Source organism: Orycteropus afer, unplaced genomic scaffold (assembly GCF_000298275.1).
Source record: "Orycteropus afer afer isolate SDZICR_OR568_19922 unplaced genomic scaffold, OryAfe1.0 scaffold00047, whole genome shotgun sequence".
Taxonomy (NCBI): Eukaryota; Metazoa; Chordata; class Mammalia; order Tubulidentata; family Orycteropodidae; genus Orycteropus; species Orycteropus afer.
Genome location: NW_006921634.1, coordinates 9,222,417 through 9,246,074, shown reverse-complemented (window position 1 = coordinate 9,246,074; position 23,658 = coordinate 9,222,417). Strand labels below are relative to the sequence as shown.

At 38.6% G+C, this 23,658-nt stretch overlaps 2 protein-coding genes across 2 annotated transcripts in view; one reads left to right on the top strand and one right to left on the bottom strand.

The window, feature by feature from the left end:
• Window positions 1–13,914: 13,914 nt before the first annotated feature.
• On the bottom strand, window positions 13,915–15,492 carry JRKL (JRK like). Its single transcript, XM_007938079.2, has one exon. The coding sequence runs from the start codon at window positions 15,490–15,492 to the stop codon at window positions 13,915–13,917; it is 1,578 nt and encodes a 525-aa protein (XP_007936270.1).
• A 4,545-nt stretch (window positions 15,493–20,037) lies between these two features.
• The window catches only part of CCDC82 (coiled-coil domain containing 82), a 46,549-nt gene continuing 42,928 nt past the window's right edge, over window positions 20,038–23,658 (top strand). The window contains exons 1-2 of the mRNA XM_007938078.2: window positions 20,038–20,778; window positions 21,482–21,680. Of these exons, the coding sequence (XP_007936269.2) occupies window positions 20,038–20,778; window positions 21,482–21,680 (940 nt within the window). The remainder of the gene's footprint in view (window positions 20,779–21,481; window positions 21,681–23,658) is intronic.

Here is a 23,658-nt window from a genome sequence, read left to right as displayed (position 1 = left end):
CAGACTTTGTCATACCTACTTTGGTCATATTGTCCAAAGGGACCATTCCCTGGAGAAGGATGTCATGCTTGGTAGGGTGGAGGGTCGACAAAAGAGGGGGAGGCCTTCAACGAGATGGATTGACACAGTGGCTACGATGATGGGCTCAAGTATAGCAGGGATCATGGAGCTGATGCAGGATAAGGCAGTGTTTCGTTCTGCTTTGCATGGGGTCGCTATGAGTTGGAAATGACTCGACAGCACCTAACAACAACAACATGAGGAAGTGGTAAAAGCTGGAAACAGGAATCTAGGAATGACCAACAAAAGGCCTAATGGAAGTATCCAGATATATCTTTCCATCTTTCAAGATATGGCAAGAGAGAAAATGCCAGTCTCCAGGAAGGAGGAGAGTTTGGGATAATTAGTAAGGCAATATCTCTGGTGGCTGTGGAGTCAGAAGGAATGGGCAGGACTCAGTCCCAGAAAACCAACTCCTAAATCCTTCTGATGACAGCATGTAATGTCCATTTCTAATCCACACTATAAATGGTTCCAATAAAACTTTTAACAACTTCTTCTGTAACTCCCACAATATGTGTTGTATAAGCAAAACTCATAGTCTTTAAAGTTATCTCAGCGCAAGTAATGAGGGCACAACCAAGAACTACTAAATGTTGGAAGAATATCAACTCCATGAAAAACTAAAAATTCAAATAAGGAGGGAAAGGTATAATAGAGAATTCAAACTATAACTTTCAAATAAATATAATTAATACATTCAAATAAGGGAAGATTGTTATATCCAAGAAATAAGAATAGGTAGTCATGAAAAAGAGCCAATTAGAATTCCTAGAAATAAGAAAAATCATAGAACTGGGACTCAAATACAGATCTTTTGTCTCTAAGTTCCATGTTCACTCCTCTGATACCAAAGCTGAGCCCCCAATCACCATATTCACAAACACACATGTACATTCTTATTTGTTTATTTATCTTCCTTGTTACCCTGCCTCTATACCTAATCTTTACCTCATGGTCCATCGGTAGAAACCATTATTCTCTTTCTCCCTTATCTACTACTGCATTCATATCACAAACCCATAAACATGTGATTCTCAACCCTGGCTGCTTATGAGAGATAACTGGTGTGTTAGACTGGGTGCTCTAGAGAAATAAAACCAGTAGAGCTTATATATAGAGAGAAAGAGAAATTTATTTTAGGAAAATGGCTCGCACACTTATAGAAGCTCGCAAGTCCAAAGTTCTTGGATCAAACGTCAAGCTGGAGGCTTTTTCCGACTCTCGCAGCTGCAGGGGCTGAGGAGCTCAAGGTTGGCAGGCAGTATACTGGCTGTTGACTCCAACTAATGACGAACGAATCCAAGATCTCCAGGCCAAATGGTGGATTGTTCACTCATGGACAGTTGTAGGCAGCAAAACAGAATCCCAATCCACAGAAGAGTGTCTCTTTTCCAAGGATGTCCATAAATATACTAGAAGTAGGCCACACCCCTAGGGAAACTCCCTTTCAAAGGACTGGCTGCTCAAAACACATTCATCTGATCGCATCATGGGAATAACCACGTCACAACTGCTTAAACCGCACAGAATTGTGGTCCAGCCAAGTTGACACACAGCTCCAACTATCATAACTGGGAACTTAAAAAATGAATAAATACCACACCATCCCTACCTTAGATCAATTAAATAAAATTTTCTCGGAGTAGGTCTCATGCATTAGTATTAAAAAACAAACAAACAACAACAACAACAACAAAAAACTTCCTGTGTAATTCTATGAAATAACTTCCCTAATCTATCTATTTTTATTTCAAAAAGGACTAACGTTCCCCAACATTTTTCCCTCCCCTTCCATGGTATAAAGTTGTCACTGGGAAGTCAGTCCCGTGCCTTCTCTATATCAAGGTAGGGCCAGGTGATTAGTTCTCATCAGCAAAATGGGAACTAAAATAATGTAAATCACTTCTGAGAGAGAGAAGTTAAGAAAAAAGTATGTATTCTTCATTTTTTTTTCCTGCTAAATGCAGGCAGAGAATACCAAGGATACAGTAGATTATAAAACTACAAGACGGAAGGAAATGCGTTGACGAATTATCACCTGAAACATACCATGCTCTAATCACATCTTATATCCTCAGAAAACTGAAAGGAAAACATTTCTTGTTCTAAGCCTCTAAAATTTTAGAATTTGATTCATCAGCTAGTGTTACCCAACTTAATACAGAAATAGGTATCTTGGAGTGAGATCCAGTTGTAACCAAAACCAAGAAACCCACAGCTATCAAGTTAATTCTGACTCAAAGTGACAAAAACCTAAAATTTATAGCATAATTTTAATGATCATGAAGCAGTCACCAATGAAATAATTATCAGAGCCTGGAAAGATGGAAAGTGGTTAAAAAAAAAAAAGATTATAAATATTATCTTCAGTAACTCAGAAAGCAGACTGTGTTGGTGAGCTTGTAGCTCTAAGAGCAGTGGTTCTCAACTGGGAATGATTCCCTTCCCCTGTCCAGAGGATATATGGCAATATCTGGAAACATTTTTGGTTGTCAGAAGCGAGGGAGGGGAGGGGCTACCAGCATCTGGATGGTAAAAGCCATGGATGTTGCTAAACACACTGCAATGTACAGTACAGTTCCCCACCACAAAGAATTATCTTGTCAAAATGTCAATAGGGCCAAGGCTAGGAAGACCTGATGTAGACAAAGTAGCTAGAAAGAGTCAGAACAGTGTCAGTTGTTTCTTGCTGAGGTCAGTAAATATTGTAAGAAAGAGATGAGCTCAGAAAATAGTCAGTTTGAAGCAAAAACAAAAGAGCTTAGATAAAGTCCAGAAATTTGGAGGCTTTTGTAGTTTTGAAAAAAATGAATTCCTCACTGCCATTAAGTCAACTCAGACTCACAGTGACCCCATGTTGGGTTCCCAAGGCCGTAAATCTTTATGGAAATGGACTGCCTCATCTGTCCTCCATGGAGCAACTAGTGGGTTTGAACCACTGACCTTTGGATTAAAAGCCAATGTCTTAATCACTACACTACCAGAGCTCCTTAGGTTACAAACAGTAGGAAGGAAATACAGCTGAAAAAGCAAAGCTCAGTATGAATTTTCAGTTAAACAAAGCAATTCATCCCTACAGCAAAGTTTTATGAAGGGTTTTATTTTCCCAACTAAATTTGTCTTTTGAGACAATCTCCTGGCAGCTTTCATTAAACTGACTGAAAGAAACGAAACCTACTACCACTCAGTTGATTCTGACTCATATAGACCCTATAGGACAGGGAAGAACTCCCCTCAAAGAGTTTCCAATACTGTAAATCTTTATGGAAGCAGACTGCCTCATCTTTCTCCCATGGAGCAGCTGGTGGGCTCAAACCACCAACATTTAGGTTTGCAGCTGAATGCTTCAACCACTATGCCACCAGAGTGCCTTCTTTAAACTGAGAGAGGGGCTAAAAAGTAAAGATATAAAGAAAGCTTGAGATTTATATCTAGAAATATACTTTGGTGTGGCAATTGGCATGTGAAACTGACTAGAAACAAATGCATCAGAGGCCCCCCCCCAAATTTTGGAGGGAATTGTACTGCCAAAAATAAAAATTAAAAAGAATGCCATGAGCCTCGCTAAAAATAGTCAGTGATGATAAAGTAAAACTTAAGCCCTCAAATTTGCCTCAGAAGATGGTGTTAAAGCTGTATACCCTCACTTCAAATGCAGGCACTCTGAACACAAAGAACTTGGAAAAGAATCCCTCAGAGGGTGGCATCAAGAACTATGGAGAGCAATGGCGTTCCTCCCAGAGAACATAATCTGGGAACTCTCTCTGTCAAAGGAAAGGGCCTTCATAAGGTCTGCCTGGTTGAATTTCATCACAGCTATAGGACTGCTAGGGATCTCCCTTTCTTACTTTTTCTAATCTGAAGTTTTGTGTTGGTTATTTTATCCTTTCACTGATGTGTTATCTTTATATGTTGTATGCTAACTTGTGTTATCTTTCACAGGTTGCTAGACCACAAGAAGTATATTCAAACCTGATAGAGAAGACTGAGCATCACATAGATACATTGGACTTTGAGCTGATGCAATGGCATCATGGGTATGGAATGAGTATGTTCCAGATATGGGGGAAAAGATGCACCTAGATATTCAGTGGCTGAGGAGTGGACTGTGGCTACCTATCCAACAGACAGTGTGACCTTCTTCCTTCCACAGAGTAGAGATGACACAATAGCTGCCCAAACAGAAAACAATTTCTCTGTCCTTCTTATGTCTAGTTGTCACTAATTGACCTGTTCTCATCAATTGAAAAAGAGCAAAAATGATATATGCCATTTCCAAATCTGAGTATTAAAGAAGCAGGTGTGACTTTTCCACTATTTATTTCCCCTTTTGTGGCTGGATTCAGAGAGTCTAAGATCTTAAAAGCGAAATCACAAAATGGAGAAACCTAAATCACAAATCACTGTTTGTAGGCATACTGCCCATTGACAGGAATACCTGCTTTAGACTTTCATATAAGTAAGAAATAAACATCTACTCCATTCAGCTACTAAAATTTTTGGACTTTGTTACCAGACTAGTGTAATCTTAACAAATATTCCTTCTTCACTCATATTCTTGGGCTGCAAGCTGCTGAAACAAATTGCATACCATTTTTAAAATTTATGTATGTATACTTGTTAGCACTGTATTTGACTTCTTACTCCATTCATCACAGAATTTACCACTATTCTCAAGCTCTAGTGACTACAGTATAGAGTCTAGTTCTATCTCAATTATTCACCTTTACCAATTCCAGTCAAAACTATCATGCTTGAACTTATTCAGTTGCCTTCTTCCCCAATTCAAAATTCCCTGTAGTGGTGTCATTGCTCTCCTCTTTCCAGATCAGAAAAAAACAGTTCTTCTGTATTTCAAAGTTCAGTCCTTTTAAACATCACTTGGCCTCACGTTCTTCCATATTCTCTAAAATTTTGCCAATTAATAATCCCTCCTATCTTGGATCTTTCATCTTTTCCTTTTCATTAGCTAGTTTATTCTATAAAATACTCTGTATCATGCCATTATTTAAATAAAATATAAATTTAAAAAAAATCCCTTCAACTTTCTCCTTTAAGTCAAAGTACATTTTCTCTTTCTTGCCTTTACCAAACATTTGGAAAGAGCTTCATTTTCTCACTTCTTAACCCCATGCTATATGGGTTGCACCCTTATAACACCAATGAAAGAATTCTCAATAGTTTTCAACTAATCATCATACCCAAGATACTCTTCTCAGAGTCTTCATCCTATTCAGTGTCTCTACATCATTTGATCTATTAATCATTTCAATAATCTCACAGATAATTACTGAGAATTTACTGCCTATTAGGAGCTCTGGTGGCATAGTGCCAAAGGCATTTGACTGCTAACAAGAGGGCTGGTAGTTCAAAGCTATCAGCCATTCCTCAAGGAAGACTGGGCAATCTACTTCCATAGAAATACGCCTCAGAAACCCAAGGTGGGGTCACTATGAGTCAGGTCCGACTTGATGGCAGTGAGTCTAGTTTTTTTTTTTTTTTTTTTACTGCATATTTGGTTCTATAATAACTATTGCAGTACAAACATGGATAAGACATGCCACTATCCTCAGGACTCCTAGTGAAGCACAGGAAAGAGAGAGAGAGGAAAAAAAAAAAATATATATATATATATATACATACATATATATGTATAATATATATATACACTATAAGAATGTTATAAACAAGCACTAGAAAATTTAGAGGAGAAAGTATTTAAATCTGCCTAGCAGTACTGAGAGAGCTCCAGGTAGCATAGTGCCTCAGTCACTTGACTGCTTGGTGGGTTTGAACCACCAGCCACTTCTGCGAAGGAAGGTTGGGCAATCTATTTCTGTAGTGATACCACCTCGGAAACCCAAGGAGGGGTCGCTATGAGTCAGGTCCGACTCGACAGCACATAACAACAACAGCAGCAGCAGTACTGAAGAAAGCCATCTCATGTGTAACTGTTGAGCAGAATTGTCTGTAACACTGAATTCCCCTGGTTCTTCAGATGCTATCATCAGATGCAGCTAATTTCTTTTCCTGTTCTTCAAAATAGTCAAGTCGAAAATTCGTAGCCTTTTATCCATCCACATTACATCATCTTCCTAAATAATTTCATTTGACCCCTGCTGAGAACTTGCATTTCCATCTCAGATATACTGAATCAGAATCTACATTTAAACAAGATCCCAAGGTGATTCTTAGGGCATCAACCTGGAAGGAACTGGTCTAAAGTCCTGCCTCATTCACTCTCACATGACTTGTGCTGATATCACTGAACCCTATAGCCATATTAGTCTACATTGCCAAAGACTTTGCTGCCATTCAAAATTTGATTTTATACCCCAAATTGTCTCCCTCTAGATGTGTTTCAATTAACAGACCACCCTTTAACCATATTGTTCCTTTTCCCTCACTCTTTAAAATTAACTACCAAATCCTATAGATAATTCTGAAATACTTTTCATATCCTTCCAGCCCTTTACATTTCTCTATCATAATTCAATTTCAGAACAATTAATCTCTTCCGTGAACTATTACATTAGTGTCCTAACTGCTCTGTCTCCAGTCATATTCTTCTACATATTTCTATACTGCTCTCCAGAATCTGTCATTCTCAACTTCAAAACTATTTCTTTTGTCTCAATGACAAAACACAAACTCATAAACATGACATAATAAACCTCTCTACAACCTTGCCTCAGTTTATCTTCTAGTTTAATTTCCCATGATGTAACTCTGTACACTTTGTACCATTTCATTTGCTTTTCCTCCAACACCCCTATGCCTTTGATCATATTTCCCTTTTCACCTGGAATGCATGTCCCTTTTCTTTACGTAATGAAATTCTACTCACTACAGCTATACTATTTACCAACTATTCAACTTTGCCAACTTACTGGACTTCTCTGAGCCTTAGTTTTCCTCATGTATCAAATGAGAATAATAACATTGCTGTATATATTTTAAAGGAGCTCTGGTAGCATAGTGCCTAAGGCACTTGACTGCTAACCAGAAGGCTGGCGGTTCAAACCCACCAGCCACTCCTCGGAAGGAAGGTTGGGCAACCCTACTTCCATAGTGATACTGCCTCGGAAACCCAAGGAGGGGTCGCTATGAGTCTGGGCCAACTCGACGGCATATAACAACAACAACAACAACAACATATATTTTAAAGTGTTGAGTAGGGATCAAATGAGATAATATCAATGAAAATATTCTTAGCACTATAAAGCACTGTGAAAATATTAGTTAATATTTTAAGACCAACACAACTGCTACTACCTCTACTCCTCCTATCAGATTTATTACATCACTTTATATCACTCATATTGGAATTAGTGAGTCTTTCACTTGCACTCCATCAGCATTTAACATTTAATTCATTCTCCCCTTTTCACTTTTCTGTCCCCTCCTATACAATGTAAAACTCTTGAATGCAGATAGTTTTATCCCATTGCCTAGGAATGTCTTACACATAGAAAGTGTGTGTTGCATGTACATTTACTGAATGAATATACTACTCTGCAAAACAATGATCCCACAGTCCTTGATCTCTAGATGCTCATAGCCCAGTAGTAAGAGACACACATCAGAAAAATTACTTCAAATATGACAAGTCTTACAGATTTTGTGACCCTACAGACACTAAATGTCACAGTATTAGGTGTCCCCAGCCACCGCTACCATTTGGACATTCTTCTAACTCCCAATTTCTGATTTTATAGGATTGCATGAGACTAGTTATATAAAGATGTCAGCTGCCTCAAATAAGACAAACAGATAAGAGTACATTTCAATGGAGTTTGGTGGGTCTTCAGAAAAAGTTGTAGGCCAGAACAAAACAAACTATTAGAACCAGAGTAGCAGGGCTACCAAAAAAAAAGAAAAGAAATCATCACTACAGATGCCCATGGAGGGAATTGGTCAAAGGCAAGGACACCTGTGTATATAAGAAAACAGGTAATTATTGATTTTACTACCTCAGACCAAGGTAGCTTTACTAAACTTGGCATTCAGTTAAAGAAAACTACTTGAATTCCTTAGCCCATCTAGTTGGTTCTGGTATTAGGAGGATGTGCATGGAGGGTTCACAATAAGACAGGAAGCAAAGTAGAAATTTAATTTCGTTTCCAGGTTTAAATCTGCTTCTTAACTAAAAATATTAATCTATACTGCTGAAGATAGGATGGTTGGTGAAGAGATCTGAACTCATAAGCAGGCTAGTAATGCAAATGAATGAAGTACTCAGAGGCAGTAAAAAAAAAACCCAAAAAACAAGCAGAGCTTAAAAGGTAGATAGTATGCAGAGTAGAAGCAGTGAAGGAATAAGCAAAATAAATCTAGATGTTGTTGTTGTTAGGTGCCATCAAGTCATCTCTGACTCATAGCGACCTTATATACAACAAAACGAAACACTGCCCAGTCCTGTGCCTTCCTCATGATCCCTGCTATACCCAAGCCCATCGATGCAGTCACTGTGTCAATTCATCTCATTGAGAGTCTTCCCCTTTTTTGCTGACCCTCCACTTTACAAAGCATGATATCCTTCTTGAGAGAATGGTCCCTTCTGACAACATGACCAAATGTAGGTCAGACGAAGTCTGGCCCTCACTTCCAAGGAGCATTCTGGCTGTACTTCTTCCAAGACAGATTTGTTAGATCTTTTAGCAGTTCATGGTACTCTCAGTATTCTTCACCAACACCACAACTCAAAAGCATCAACTCTTCTTTGGTCTTCCTTATTCACTGTCCAGCTCTCAAATGCATACAAAGCAATTGAAAATACCATGGCTTGGGTTAGGCGTACCTTAGTCCTCAAGGAGACATCTTTGCTCTTCAGCACTTGAAAAAAGTCTTTTGCAGGAAGATTTGCCCAATGCAATACGGCTTCTGATATCTTGACTGCTGCTTCCATTGATGTTAATTGTAGAACCAAGTAATATGAAATCTTTGACAACTTCAACCTTTTCTCCATTTATCATGATGCTGATTATTGGTCCAGTTGTGAGGATTTTTGTTTTCTTTACATTGAGGTGTAATCCATACTGCAGACTGTAGTTTTCAATCTTCATTAGTAGGTGCTTCAAGTCATCCTCACTTTCAGCAAGCAAAGCTGTGTCGTCTGCATATTGCAGATTATTAATTAACCTTCTTTAATCCTGCCACAATCTTCTTTATATAGTCCAGCTTCTCAGATTATTTGCTCAGCATACAGATTGAATAGCTATAGTGAAAGGATACAACCCTGACACACTCCCTTCCTGATTTTAAACCATGCAGCATCCCCTTGTTCTGTTTGAACAACAACCTCCTTCTTTATGTACAGGTTCCTTATGAGTACAATTAAGTGCTCTGGAATTCCCATTCTTCTCAGTGTTATCCATAATTTGTTATGATCCACACAATCAAATCCTTTTGCATCAATAGAACATAAGTAAACATTTTTCTGGTATTCTTTGCTTTGACCCAAGATCCATCTGATTATCACCTATGATATCCCTCACTTCATGTCTCCTTCTGAATCCAGTTTGCATTTCTGGAAGTTCTCTGTCAATACACTGCTACAGCCATTTTTTAATTATCTTCAGTGAGATTTTACTTGTGCATGATATTAATGATATTGTTTGATAATTTCCACATTCTGTGGGATCACCTTTCTAGATGGTTTCATCATATAGCACATACTACATTATTTTGGGCTACATTATATGAACTTAGACTTGAACAAGGTAAGGTTCTTTTTTTTTTTTTAATACGCATGTTGTTTTTCCATCTTGATTTCAAAATCCTCAAGGACAAGAATCTGCTTCCCTTTCTATTTTTCTAAGCTATCACTAGCACAATCTTAGACATACACTAAAACTCAATATATCTTCAATTCACTGAATCAGAACACGGCAAAGCTCCACTCCCCCCCACCACCCTCCTCTAAACCCCAAAGTTCTCAGAAAGATCAACTTTCTAATTTCTCCCATCAATCTATGTAGAATTTTTGACTACTAGGAGTGGAGGTTTAAAGAAACATTTGTGCTATGTAGTTGGTTTTCAAGAGATGTCATTTCAAGGCCTATCAATGGGATAACATGACAAGATTGGCGAGAGAACATGAGCCTATGGCTGGTTTCTTAATGGAAAAATTAAATACCAAACATAGTCTCTGTTGAGGTATCGTGGGTACTGGACTTATGAACTAAATAGCTACGAATTTGGAGACAGGTTATTATGGAAGAAGCTTTTAGCATTAACCATTCAACAGTCCCAACTACTGATCAAGTGCATTTAACTTGATTTCCTATCATTCCATAGGGAAGAAAGGGGGAAAGCGTTAATTACAGGGCCCATCTAAGACCAGCAGCACAAACTATTAAGCCCAGAACTACGATACTGAAATGCACACCATTGCAAAATGCACCTCATGTCACGTGACATTTCCCTTCTTTTCCTCTAACTACCCCTTTTATCTTGTCTATTTGAACTTAATCTTTATTCTCTTCCCTATATTGTCTCATTTGGGCACTTTATTTATCTCTGTATGTGTCTGAGTGTAAATACACTTGTGTTTTCAGTAATAGTTTACAATACCTTTGGTAATTCTTTGACAAGAATTCACATTGGTCCTATTTTCATTGAGAATGAGCATACCCACTGCAGTGAAGTCAATTTCAACTCATAACAACAGCCCTGCAAGACAGAGTGGAACTGCCCTATTGGGTTTCCAAGGCTGTAATCTTCACGGAAGCAGACTACCACATCTTTCTCCCACAAAGCAACTGATGTGTTCAAACCATTGACCTTTTGGTTAACAGCTGAGTGCTTATCCATTGTGCCACCAGGGCTCTACAAAGTGAGCATTGCTACTTCTACCAGGAGACAGATGACTCAAGTTTCAAATGCTGCTATTAGGTTGCTGACGAATAGAGTAATAGAGACGCTATGAGCATATTGGTGGTTCAATGGTAAAATCCTTGCCTTCCACGATGGAAAACCAGGTTGTTTCTGGCCAATGTACCTTATGTGCAGCCACCACCCATCTGTTGGTGATAGCTTGTGTTGCTATGCTTGACACGTTTCAGCAGACTTTTCACTTAAAAGTGAAAGTCATGGCAATCAACTCCCCAAAACTCAGCTAATTAAAACCCTATAGACTACAAGGGCCCAAACTAGAGACCGGGTACCAACTCAATGGCAGTTAACAAGAGAGACACTACAGGGTAGTGAAGGAAAACTAAGCCTGTGAAAGAGTAAAGGAAAGAAAACTGCTGCCACAAGTGTATTGGGAACTAGGTAAGAAAATTCAGACACCTACAGCAGGTGGGTAGGCGCTCTGGTAGCGTGGTGCCTAAGGCACTTGGCTTCTAACCAGAAGGCTGGTGGTTCAAACCCATCAGCCACTCCTCGGAAGGTTGGGCAATCTATTTCCGTAGTGACGCCACCTCGGAAACCCAAGAAGGGGTCGCTATGAGTCGGGTCTGACTCGATGGCACATAACAACAACATAGCAGGTGGAAGAGAAGGTGGCAAGGAGTAAACGTTGAAGACTAGAAAAGGTGAAGAGGTGACACTAGGTTGAATGATATAAGCATAGGCTCTGGAGTCAAATACCTGGCTTTAAATTCTTAACTATAGCCAAGTGATCTTCAGTAACTAATATTTTAAGCTGAGTTTTCACCTGATTTACAAGGTGCTTTTGAAGATTATGAGATCTTAGAACATAAAATGGCATCCAATAATTGGCAGCTTCTATGTTTAAGGTTAGAAAAGTCCCAAAACAGAACTGCTACCTTACCAGTGTTACCAGCTTGCAGAGAAGAGTAAATAACTATAAATCAGAGGAAAGAGTAATCTCTCACATGCTAGAGAAAGATTCACATTCAAGACCACAAAATAGTGAGGCTTTTTTTTTTAACTGGATATTAAAGTTTAAAACCAAGTAGCTTAACCAAAAATCCAAACCAAATCCATAGCCGTGGAGTTGATGCCAACTCATAGCAAGCCCCACTGGATTCCCAAGAGGTTAAATCTTTACAGAAGCAGATTGCCTCATCATCCTCCTGAGGAGCAGCTGGTGGGTTTAAACCTCCACCCTTCTGGTTAGCAGCAGATACTTTACCCATCATACCAACATAGCTTAACAGTACTGTTAAATTTACCACTAGGTGGCAATGACACAAGTTGAATTTCACTGACAAAGTTAATTTTAAAACGTGAGCAAACGGACAGAAACTTCAGGAAACTTTTTAGCACCCTTTTTTTTTTTTTTTAAGAAAAATGGAGATTTCCTTTATAGACAATTTAATTTATAGCTGAATGTGTAATTATCTGATTCAATATGTATGCTACCTTCTGATATCATTTCTCTCTGTGCACTGGGAAAATTCACATTTTAAACACAATGTTTAAACAGCTCTCATCACAAATAAATCTTTCTAAAAACCTAGATGTATAACATGAAGGTATCAGGTAGAAACTATGGAAAGCTAAATATCTTTTTAAAGTTCTAGAATTCTAAAAAGCCATCACATAATGCAAAGTATTACAACGAAAAAGTTAAGCGTTTTAAAAATTACTGATAAATTCTCAATTATTATTTTTAAAATTTTGGACCAAAGCATAAATAGTCATATATTTTGCTTTTAAATTACAAACATACAAAAATAATATTCAAATAGGTAAAGCCTTTTCAACGTCTTTATGTTTTCTAAGCAAATTTATCAAATTCTGACTTAAATGGATTAAATTCTAGAACAAATAATCTCTGTTTACAAGTGTCAAAATAATAAAGAAATTCCCAGAGTCTGGAACTTTCCTTAATTAGTTCTGCTTTCTTCATAAAACAAGTCACAAACATGGTTTATCTGAAATAAAAACTTTATTCCTTTCATTTCTTCTTTTCATATCAAATAGAACAGTCAAGTATAAGAAAATTTTCCAAATTATAGACATTTCCAAATACTCAGAAAAAAAAGCTTAGTAACTTTAAAATTCTTGGGATGTTGCTCCCCCAAATAAAAGGCAGGACCTTCCTACCATCACACATAACATTACAAAACCTACACCATAATTAGATCAATAAATAATAAGCCTATACTGTTACCCAATTCATAATAAAAAGGCTCAATTAAAATAAGCCTATTATTCCCTTTGTATAAATAATCTAAATTCCCAAAATTTTCAATTCCCAGGTTCCTACAAATGATCAGAATATCTTCTATATATCAAGTTTCTAAGGTTCTCTAATTTAGCAATCATTCCCTTTATTACATTTACTTCCTTTTCAGAATGATCTCCCTCTTGTCAACTACACAAAAGAGAACAGAAGTATAATTTTGAAATTACTTTTGTAACTCTTATATCATTTCCTCACATTACTGAACTTCATTTTGAATTATTATAAACACTCTCAAATTTAACAATATAGACATTTCTCATTCTGTCAGCCTAATTAGACACACAAAAAGATAATTGCTGAAGATGGTTAGCACAAGAAAAGATTACTATGGCAGCCCTCACAAATCAAGAAAAAAACTTGGGGGAAGTGCTCAATCTGCACCCTATTATTTATTGCTAGAAAATTTAGGGAATGTCACTGTTATGGAGGGGATAGTGACATCTATAAAAGTGAATACATGTGTACATTGCATTTGTATCTATACAGTATTGACTTGTTATTATCTGCACATACGGAGAGACAAGAGAGAGATGATGTAAAACACATTATCCTCAAACCACGTACAGAAACATTTTTGTACCTATATTTCACAGGACTGTGTCTGAGAATTCAGAACACAAAGAAAATTAAGCCATCTTGCAGAGGTAAGAGTCACAAACACAATTACCAAAACAATGTTAAAACTGTCATTATTGATTTGAGCTTGTCATCTTCTGTTTATTTCTGATGGTGGCTCGAAGTTTACGTATTACCAGTCTATCAGGCAGAATCATATCACCTTGTTGTTCTAGATAATCGAGTAAATTCTCAGTCCACTGGAGAGCAGCTGCATGATTGATATGTTTCTCTGGAATCAGTTCTATTTCCTCCTCCTCATTTTCACTTGATTCATCTGTCTGGCCTTGTGCTCTTCTGATGATTTCACTGTCAGTTAACACTTCATAGCCTGGTTCAGTACTGTCCACTTCGAGCCATTTTTCAATGTTCTCAGTTGTCACATTTTCCAATCCTTTGGTGCGCTGTAAAATAGTAGCCACAGTAGCAACGGAAATATCCTCTTCATCAAAGTCCAAGACTTCTTTCTCCTCTATAGTAGGGAGGATCTTCTTCCACGCTCTGCTAATGGTAACTGGCTTTACTAAGTTCCATGCCATTGCTACTTCATAGAGCGCATCTAGCAGAGTTAACCGCTTCCAAAATGATTTCAGGTCATTACCTTCTTCCAAGTTGTTCTGGAGAAGGCCTGCACGATAGTTTCTCTTCATTGTTGCCATGACTCCCTGATCAGAGGGCTGAATCAATGAAGCCACATTGGGTGGTAAATATTTAGCAAATATTTGGCCATCATCTGATCTCAGGACATTTTCATTTGGATGTGTTGGCGAATTATCCAACAAGAGCACAGCCTTTTCCTGCAGACCTTTGGATCTTAAGTACTCTCGAACTTGTGGCACAAAAATCTTATCAAACCATTGTCGGAATATGGAAAGATTCATCCATGCACCTTTTTGGCTGAAGTAAGAGACCGGCAGGTTTGCAGTGTCAGTTGACTTGAAGGAACGAGGTTTCTTTGCTTTCCCCACAACACAAAGTTTAAGTTTATGCAAGCCTGTTGCATTGGCACAACACATTATAGTGACTCTTTCTTCAAATGACTTGTGCCCAGAAGTAGTAGTGCATTTACCTTTGATTACTGAAGTTCTGGAAGGTAGGCACTTCCAAAACAGTCCAGTTTCATCCGCATTGTAGATTTGTTCAGGCTGCAAATTTTCTTGTTCGATAAAGTCTCGAAAGTTGTTGCAAAATTCTTCCACAGCAGTCTCATCTCCATTTAACCTTTCATTTCTAATATTAATCTCTCTAATGCTGTGCCGCTGTTTAAAACGAGTTAACCAGCCAGCAGAAGGGTTAAAATCACCATCCATTCCCAAAGCATAAAAGAAGAACTCTGCTCTTTTTGCACAAATTGGTCCAGATATAGGATTCCCTTTTGCTCTTTGCTGGTTGAACCATTCCAGCATTGCTCTGTCCAGTTCCTCATACATGGATGGTTTCATAGATTTTCTCTTGGCCAGAAGACTTGTAGAATCAGAACTACTTGCATATGTTATAATTTTTTCCTTATTTTTTCTTATGTCCCGAACTGTTGTTTCACCAATTCCATAAATAACTGCCAATTGTTTGGAAGAACCTCCGTCTTCAAGTTTCTTTATTATATCAAGCTTATCTTTAATAGTCAACACCACACGTTTCCGTTTCCCTGACATGGTGAGGCTCTGGGATTCAACCCTCACTCACACTGAGGCAATACACAAAATCTTTCCTTCCCTCACACAGACTTTTTCAGTCTGAAAGACTTTTCAACCTTAGGAAGAACTTGGTGGCCCTAGTATCTCCTCAGCTGGGCGTGACTGGCAAAGAGATGGCCAAGGAAAGAGGGTTAAAGGGAGGGAGGTTGAGGGAACAGGCCTTTAACTTAGACGGGCAGAACAGGAGGCCCCACATCACCCGCGGTTAATCCGGATTACATACATTTGTTTTATTTCCCCAGCGGCCGCGAGAAGACTACAACCACATCGTGGCCACAAACCTCCGCTACACCCAGATCCCAGTTAAGCTCTCGTCACTAACCCCGTCAGGTCCCAAAGTCAGGGCGAAGAGCTGAAGAGCCACGGAGGAGAAGACTGGCGCCCGCCCGGTCGCCCCCTTCTCCAACGGAACGGTTACGTTAAATCTTTTCTCCAATTGCTGGCCCCTCCCGCCGCATAGCCCCGCTTCCTCGTGCCAAGCTTACTCCGAACAGTACCCACGGTCTCTCACAGCCCGCCAGGCCCCTCTCCCCACCTCAGTTCGAATCAGGACCCTGCACGGCTCCCTGACTAGCGCGCGGCGCCTGCTCCTCCCCCAGCACTCGCTCCCGGAAGACGCCCCTCCCGCCACCTGACCCCTCCCTTTGCTCCTCCCAGAGGCGGGACTTCCTCTGGTTCCCGGAAGGTAGAGAAGCGTGGATCTTCTGGAGCTGGTGCCCAGGGGCCAAGGCGGAGGCCTATCAGTGGCAGAGGCCTTTGGAAAGGCGGGGTCTTGTGAGCGGTGCGGGCCAGCTGGGATCGGGACTCGTTAGCTCGGGTTCTTGCCGCTAAAGGTTTACTAAACCAAACCTAGGCCGTTGCCAAGAGTGCATTCCGACTCATAGCGATCCTGTAGGACAGAATAAAGCTGCCCCATAGGGTTCCAAGGCTGTAATATTTAGGGAAGCTGACTGCCTCATCTTTTTCCCGCCTAGAGGCTGGTGAGTTTGAACCGCCGATCTGTCGATTAGCGAGCGAGGGGCGGGGAGCCCTTGTCTCCTGGCGTGCTAGGAGAAGATTCCCCCAGGCGCTGTCGAGATGGCCGGGGTCTCTCCCGCTAAACAACTCGTTCCAGTTACCCTCCGCTTGGGCTGAGACGCAGTGGGCCTGTTGCCGGTGTCCTTCTGCTTTGGGCAGAGCTCGGACCTAATTATGAAAGCTCCCTTAGTGATTTCTCGGGTTTCTGGCCTTCCAGACAGTTTTCTGGGTGCGAACCTCTCTGGGGCCTGGGAGCATTTGTCGTCCCTTGGCTGTTACCGCGAACCTGTACGTAAGGGTCTTGCTTCTATCCATGGTGTCCCTCCTCCCTTCTGGAGGTAGAGTAGCTGATGGGCAGGCGGGCTGCGATACGTGCCTGACAGCAGCCTAAGAACCAGATTGGTAATTAAAAAAATGACTCGGGTTAATTCCGGAGAGAATCTGTTCTGTTCCTCCTCCTGCCACTCATCTCTGCTGGATCTAGGGAAACATCTTCAGTGTTAGAAATCTTAATGAGTAATATAGTCCGGAATGCCAAATTGGCAAGACCCACTCCGTTCAAAATCCTGTAGTGTGGAATCGTAATTTTAAGTGGGGAGAAACCAGCTTTCCTTTATGTGTTTCATATTTTCCTATTTATGTCATGTTGTGCTGTCTCGTTTTCTAGCCAATAGAAGAACTATGATAAACTTATCCGTAACAGTGTGATAACTTGATGAGAATCATACACTGTAGTCTTTAAACATGTATTATGCTAGCTTGTTTTGGTTTCCCTAGTAATATTATCAAGTTCTGAGCTCCTTGGGAGCAGACTGTATAGTTGATTTCTTCTAGTAACGCCACAGCTCCGGATATGTTTTGGAACATAGTAGGAGTTCAGTTACTGTTTCTTTGGATTATTAATGTCATCTCTTCGAACTGTATTTGCCATACAAAAGAAAGCCTCAAGGAGGAGGTTTTACAACTATCAATGCATCCCTTATGGTGGAATTTCAAGGAGTGGCTGGCATTCCACTGCCTCTCAACCCTTAAAGTGTTACCTATCGCCTATTTTTTGCACATAGCAAATAGGTAACTCCTAGAATGAATCTTTCTTGAGAATGGATTAACCCCAGAGTCTGTTGTTGTTATGTGCCGTCCAATCGAACCCGACTCATAGCTACCCCTCCTTGGGTTTCGGAGGCAGTATCACTACGGAAGTAGATTGCCCAACCTTCCTTCCGAGGAACCCCAGAGTCTACTGATTAGAATTCAAGTGGCATCATTAAAGCACCTTTTAGGTGTGGAGTGATGTATTCATTATTGCCTTTAACTTATTATCTTTAAAAAACATGAGGCACAAATACTTATATGGTCGCATAGTGCCTAAGGCATTTGACTGCTCACCATAAGGCTGATGGTTCAAACCCACCAGCCACTCCTGGGAAGGAAGATGGGGCAATCTACTTCTGTAGTGATAGGCCTAAGACACCCAAGGAGGGGTTGCTGTGAGTCCAATGAACTAACCGACCATGATTTTTTTTTTTTTTAAACATATATGAAATTCATCCTTTGAATCAAACTTACACCGTTTGTTTTCCTCTCCAATATCATTCTCTACTTCTACCATGAAACTTTTTTTTCTACCTGACTACATTATTGGATTGTTAATAAGTTTTGTTTTGGGTTATGTTTTGTCTTTAACTTTGAGAGATTTAAAGCTGTGGCCATTTTACTAAAGTATGTAGACATTGCAGCCTTAGTGGATAAGTTACCTTCCTTAGCTTTATACTACTTTTTTTAATATAGATTAATACTTTACAGCTTTCTTCATGTAAATTGATTGATTCCTTATGTTATAGTTTGCATCATTTCTCTGTTCAAAATCCTTCTTGGCCTGGAGAATGAATCATTCTGGTAATACCACTGTACTTTTTCATTCTTACCTATTTTTTTCTATCATAAAGCCTTTTTTCTCACTTTTTATTCACCCTTATTTACTGAAGATTCCTTGTTTCTTCTCAATGCCAAAGTTTTCTCCTTACCATTTTTACTTGCCCGAAATCCCTTTTTTCTTTTTTATTCAAATATGACCAGTTGCAAAAAGGGCATGGAGGCGGCATCTTCTGACCTCCTCTAACTTCACAAGGTGGAGACAGAATCGCCACCAGCAGCTCAAGGTTGATTGCTATGAGGTAGAAGTAAGACATGCCACCATCCTCCAACCTTTTTACCAATTCTGACACCAACCATCCCTCCTATAGCACTCATTACTTCTCTGCTGAGTTTGATCATTCATTGCAGTGGCCACACTGGAGCTCACAAGTAATACTCAATGATTATGGGGTTTATTAGAGAAGTAACAGGTTACAATTCAGATTCAGGAACATTCTCAGGATACAGTTTTTCAATTAGGACAGCGTCCCCTCTGCTATGCCCTCAGACACACCTCTCTGGCCTTTGGCCTTTTGGTTCTCTGCCTTGCTTGGACAAGTGTTATAAAGCTCTTTTAGCTCTACACATAGAAGCACCTAGGGGCACCCCACTCTGCCAGCAAGCCTCCTGCCCATAGTCACTCAGCTTTCTCGCTCTGTGGGCTCTGCAAGCCTGCTGCTTTGTTTCGTGCCTCTTGATTCTTTGTGAGTTGTCTGAGTGGGTTGTCTCAGCCAGTCGTCTCTGCTGTCTCTCTGCCATGGAGGTCCAGTGCAGGGATCTCGGGTCCAACGAAGTGCTCCACTCCACCTCTGGCTCTTCTCTCTTGATAGCACTGAGATCCCTCCTCCTTTCTGCCTCTTGGAGGGTTCACTTTAAGCCTGGCAGAATGACAAAACTAACCAATCCCAACATTAGGGTTCCATACACCTTATTTGCGTGGTCCTATCCCCACAAGGTTGCTGTGTACCTTATTTACATTACTCACAGGCTATCCAATCCCCTTGGTGGGCCACAAGCACCTTAAATTTGCATAGTTCCACCCAGTCATCTGGTGGGATTCACAAAGACCATGGCTAGCAAAGCCATACCAAGTAATTCACGGTACCATGCCAGTGCATTAAAATTACATCAGATCACATCTCTTCAGTAAAGTCTCTAGTGAAATACTTACCTTGTTGATATCCTTTCATCTTTATACTAATGTAGCACTTATTTTTATCTCTCATTTGGTACTAAATAAATGCTACCTTTCATTTTGCTTAATAATTACATGTTTCTATGTTTTAGTTCTACACAGAATTAATCTTTTGAAGGATAAGGATCATGATTTTTCTTTCTATATACCCTGTTCAGAACAACATAACATGATTCAGAATAATTCATAGATTTTCAATAAATCATTTGTTGAGTGACTGTTTTACCATCTTCACTCATGTATTCCATGTAATTTTTGCCTTTGTGCATCATTGTATAACACCAAATGTTGTAACTGGTATCATAAATGTATTTATTCATTTTTATAATCTGATTATATTGTTATAGTCTTAATAACTTTATTTTGTAGGAACTTGAATGAAAATGGTACGTGTTAGAAAACGTGAAACAAGAAATAATTCTAAAATTCAAGTGCCAGAGCAGAAATCAAGAGTTGATTGGAGGCGAACTAAAAGAAGTAGTATCTCACACTTACTTGATAGTGATGAAGAGCTTAATAGTGATGAAGAGTTTGACAGTGATGAAGAATTTGATAGTGATGAAAGTGCTGATAATAATGAAAGCACTGATAATAGTGAGGAGTTTGATAGCAACAAGGAGCTTGATGGCAATAAAAAGCCCAAAAATGAAAGTGAGCTTAAATTCATTAAAGTTGAAAGTGAAGGAAACAACGGTTCGCATCTTACTAGCATTGGCAACAGTTCAACATGTGAAGAAGAAGAGAATCAAAGCAAGCGTAGGAGTATTGACTTACCAGATCATGAAAGGCATCCAAGTCAGGAGGAGGAGGATCTCAGCAAACACACTGGACAAATAATAGAGGAAGATTTAGAAGAACATGTCAAGGGAGGGAGGAGAAAAAGGATATCCTCGGTGATGTATGATAGTGATGACAGTGATGACAGTGATGTACTAGTTATAAAAGTAGGAGGCAAACGTCCACGAAGAGTGATTGAAGATGAATATTCTTCAGTGGAGATGGAGCAAAATAACTCTGCAAAAACTTTAGCCGCACGAAAACAAGAACAGCTCCGGAAGCTGAAAGAACTGTCAAAGCAAAGATCTCGTCAGAGACACAGCAGTGACAGAGATTTGGAGGTGTGTTTTGTTTTGTTTGTTTTGTTACTGGTTTTAAATTTTTATTTAAGATACTTAATTTTTATGAAAATCAAAAGTGCTGAATCTGTTCTGTTTCTCAATAATCCTAGAATTTATTTTTTAATCAAGTTTCTTTTAACATGTTTGATTGCACTGTTGTATCTACTATACTTTTTTTCATGAGCATCAGTCCATCACTTCTTTCTATAAACTGAAAGACTTATTTTATATGGCCTTTCCTGTTTTTAAGGTGCTCTGGTGGTGTAACGGGTAAGGCATTTGTACGTTAACCAGAAAGTCAGCAGTTCAACCAGCTGCTCTGCTGGAGGAAGATAAGGCAGTCTACTTCCATAAAAATGTACAGCCTTGGAAACCTAGTGGGGTTCACTATGAGTCAGAATCAACTCAATGACAGTGGCTTTTGTTTTTGTTTTTTTGTTGTTGTTTTCTCGTTTTTAACTTCTACTTATGACCTTATCATTCATTTTATTAAACATTGTACATCCTTACATTTACATCCAAGATACATTACTATCTTCTTCCTAATTTCAAAATTCTAATATTTAACATGAGAAAAAAAAACAATTTAACCTTAAAATAGGAAGTTAATTTTTTGGTCTCAGATTTAATCTTTTCATGTCACATTCATACTCAGCAATTTTACAAGCAAAATATACTGAAGTGTATGTTCTAACTTAATTAGGACTCTGAAAAGGAATCCTGTCCAAGTAATGATGAAGATGAAGAGGAGGAGAAAGACGATTATGAGTCTGATGAAGATGGAGATGATTATATTATTGATGACTTTGTAGTACAAGATGAGGAAGGTGAAGAGAATGAAAGCCAAAGAGGAGAAAAATTGGCTACTTCACAACTGAAATTAGTAAAACAGAATTCTCTTTGTAAGTTAAATATCAAGAAATTATTTTGTGTCATGCTCTAATAATGATATTATGACAAGTCAGCCTTTTAGTAAGGAGCTCTGGTAGCATAGTGCCTAAGGCACTTGACTGCTAACCAGAAGGCTGGTGGTTCAAATCCACCAGCCACCCCACGGAAGGAAGGTTGGGCAATCTACTTCTGTAGTGATACTGCCTCGGCATTCCAAGGAGGGGTCGCTATGAGTTGGGGCCGACTCGACAACACTTAACAACAAATCATTGATTAGAAATTATGGTTTCATTTCCAGGTAGCTTTAAATTGTCAGATAATAGTTTATTCCATTGGTCTCAGGAACTTTTTACAGTCTTAAAAATTATTGAAGACCCCCCAGAACTTTTATTTATGTGACTTATGTGTATCAGTATTTACCATTCTAGAAATACAAACTGAGAAATGTTTTAAATATTTATTAGCTTAAGGTTAATAAACTCATTACATGTTAACATAGTTTCATGACAAATAACTATATTTTACCCAAAAATGCGAAAACTGACATTTTAAAAAATATTTTTAATGTCTGGCTTAATAGAAAGCAGCTGAATTTGTATTTTATCTGTTGTGAAAATGTTGTTTAGGTTGAAGTGAATGAAAAAAATTTGGCCTTATATAGTTACATAGTTGGAAAAAGGAGAAGTATCTCAAAATAATTGTGGATATTCTTCCTTGAAGGCAAAATTCAACAAGTGATAATTTCTTAAAAGTTTTTTACAATATTGAATCTGAAACCATGTAATTTAAGTGTTAGTACTCTCTTACACTACAATCCATTAGTCTGTTTTACAGTTTGAATGGATCTTTTTTGTTTGTTTGTTTTCTAGCCTATATCTGATTTTGTAACATTGTATATTGGTCATTTGGGAAATATTGATTCACCAAGTTATGCATATCTTTTTGCTGTTGACACATTTTATTATACAATTTTAAAAAATCACTTTCATTAATATCATCACCAATCTCAGAAAATTATTGAAGAACTAGGAAGCTGTCAAGCTTATAGTTGCAGATAAAAGTTTTTCAAAATTCTGTTTTCTACTTTAAAGCTTGATTTTTTTTGTCATTAGCAAATATTCCCAGTTCTTGAAGTGTTAGGTTCAAGTTCATTCACATTTAAGAAACTCTGTACTGTCTGCCACATACCCAAGTCTGAGTAACCAATTTTTCATTCTTTCAAGTTAAAAAGGTATTTCATGAAAAATGAAGCTTTTTCAGCTCCCAAATTAAATAATTACAGAAGTACTTTTCCTCCAAATAAGCATCATACTCTGGTATGCAGTGTAAGTGTTTTGTCTATGAATACATACTCCCATTTAATCCCATAGAGTACTAAAAGATGTGTACTCAAGATTCAAGATGAAATAAAATTAATAACATTAATAAATTTATGAAGGACATTCTTAAGTAAAACTAGCTTTTTTCTTTTCTAAACTGTGAGTGTATAGCAGTGATCACTGTAATGGCTGCTAATAGTTTGGAGCTAATGCTCTGATTCATCCTAAGGGGCCAACTACCTTACCCATCATTGCTTTTGTATGAATGTTAACATACTAGAAAAGCAAACAAATAATATGTTCACATTATTGCCTTGACCTCACCATCCTTGCTGTCAGGTGAATTCCAACTCATAGTGACCCTATGCGTTTCAGAGTAGGAATGAGCTCCATAGTTTTAAGTGGCTGATTTTCCAAAAGTAGATTTCCAGGTCTTTCTTCTGAAGTGCCTTTGGGTGGACTCTATCCTCTGACCTTTCATTTACAGCTCAGTACATTAACCATTTGCACCACTTGGGACCCCTCTACCAGAGATAGGAAATTAGAATCTTTTTTTTTAATATAATTAACTGAAATATAAATAATAGAATTCTGAAAATTTTAGTCTGTCTTTAAGTAGTATTACTCTGATTTCTCTAGCTACATAAATTTGATTGTTTTGTGATGTTTT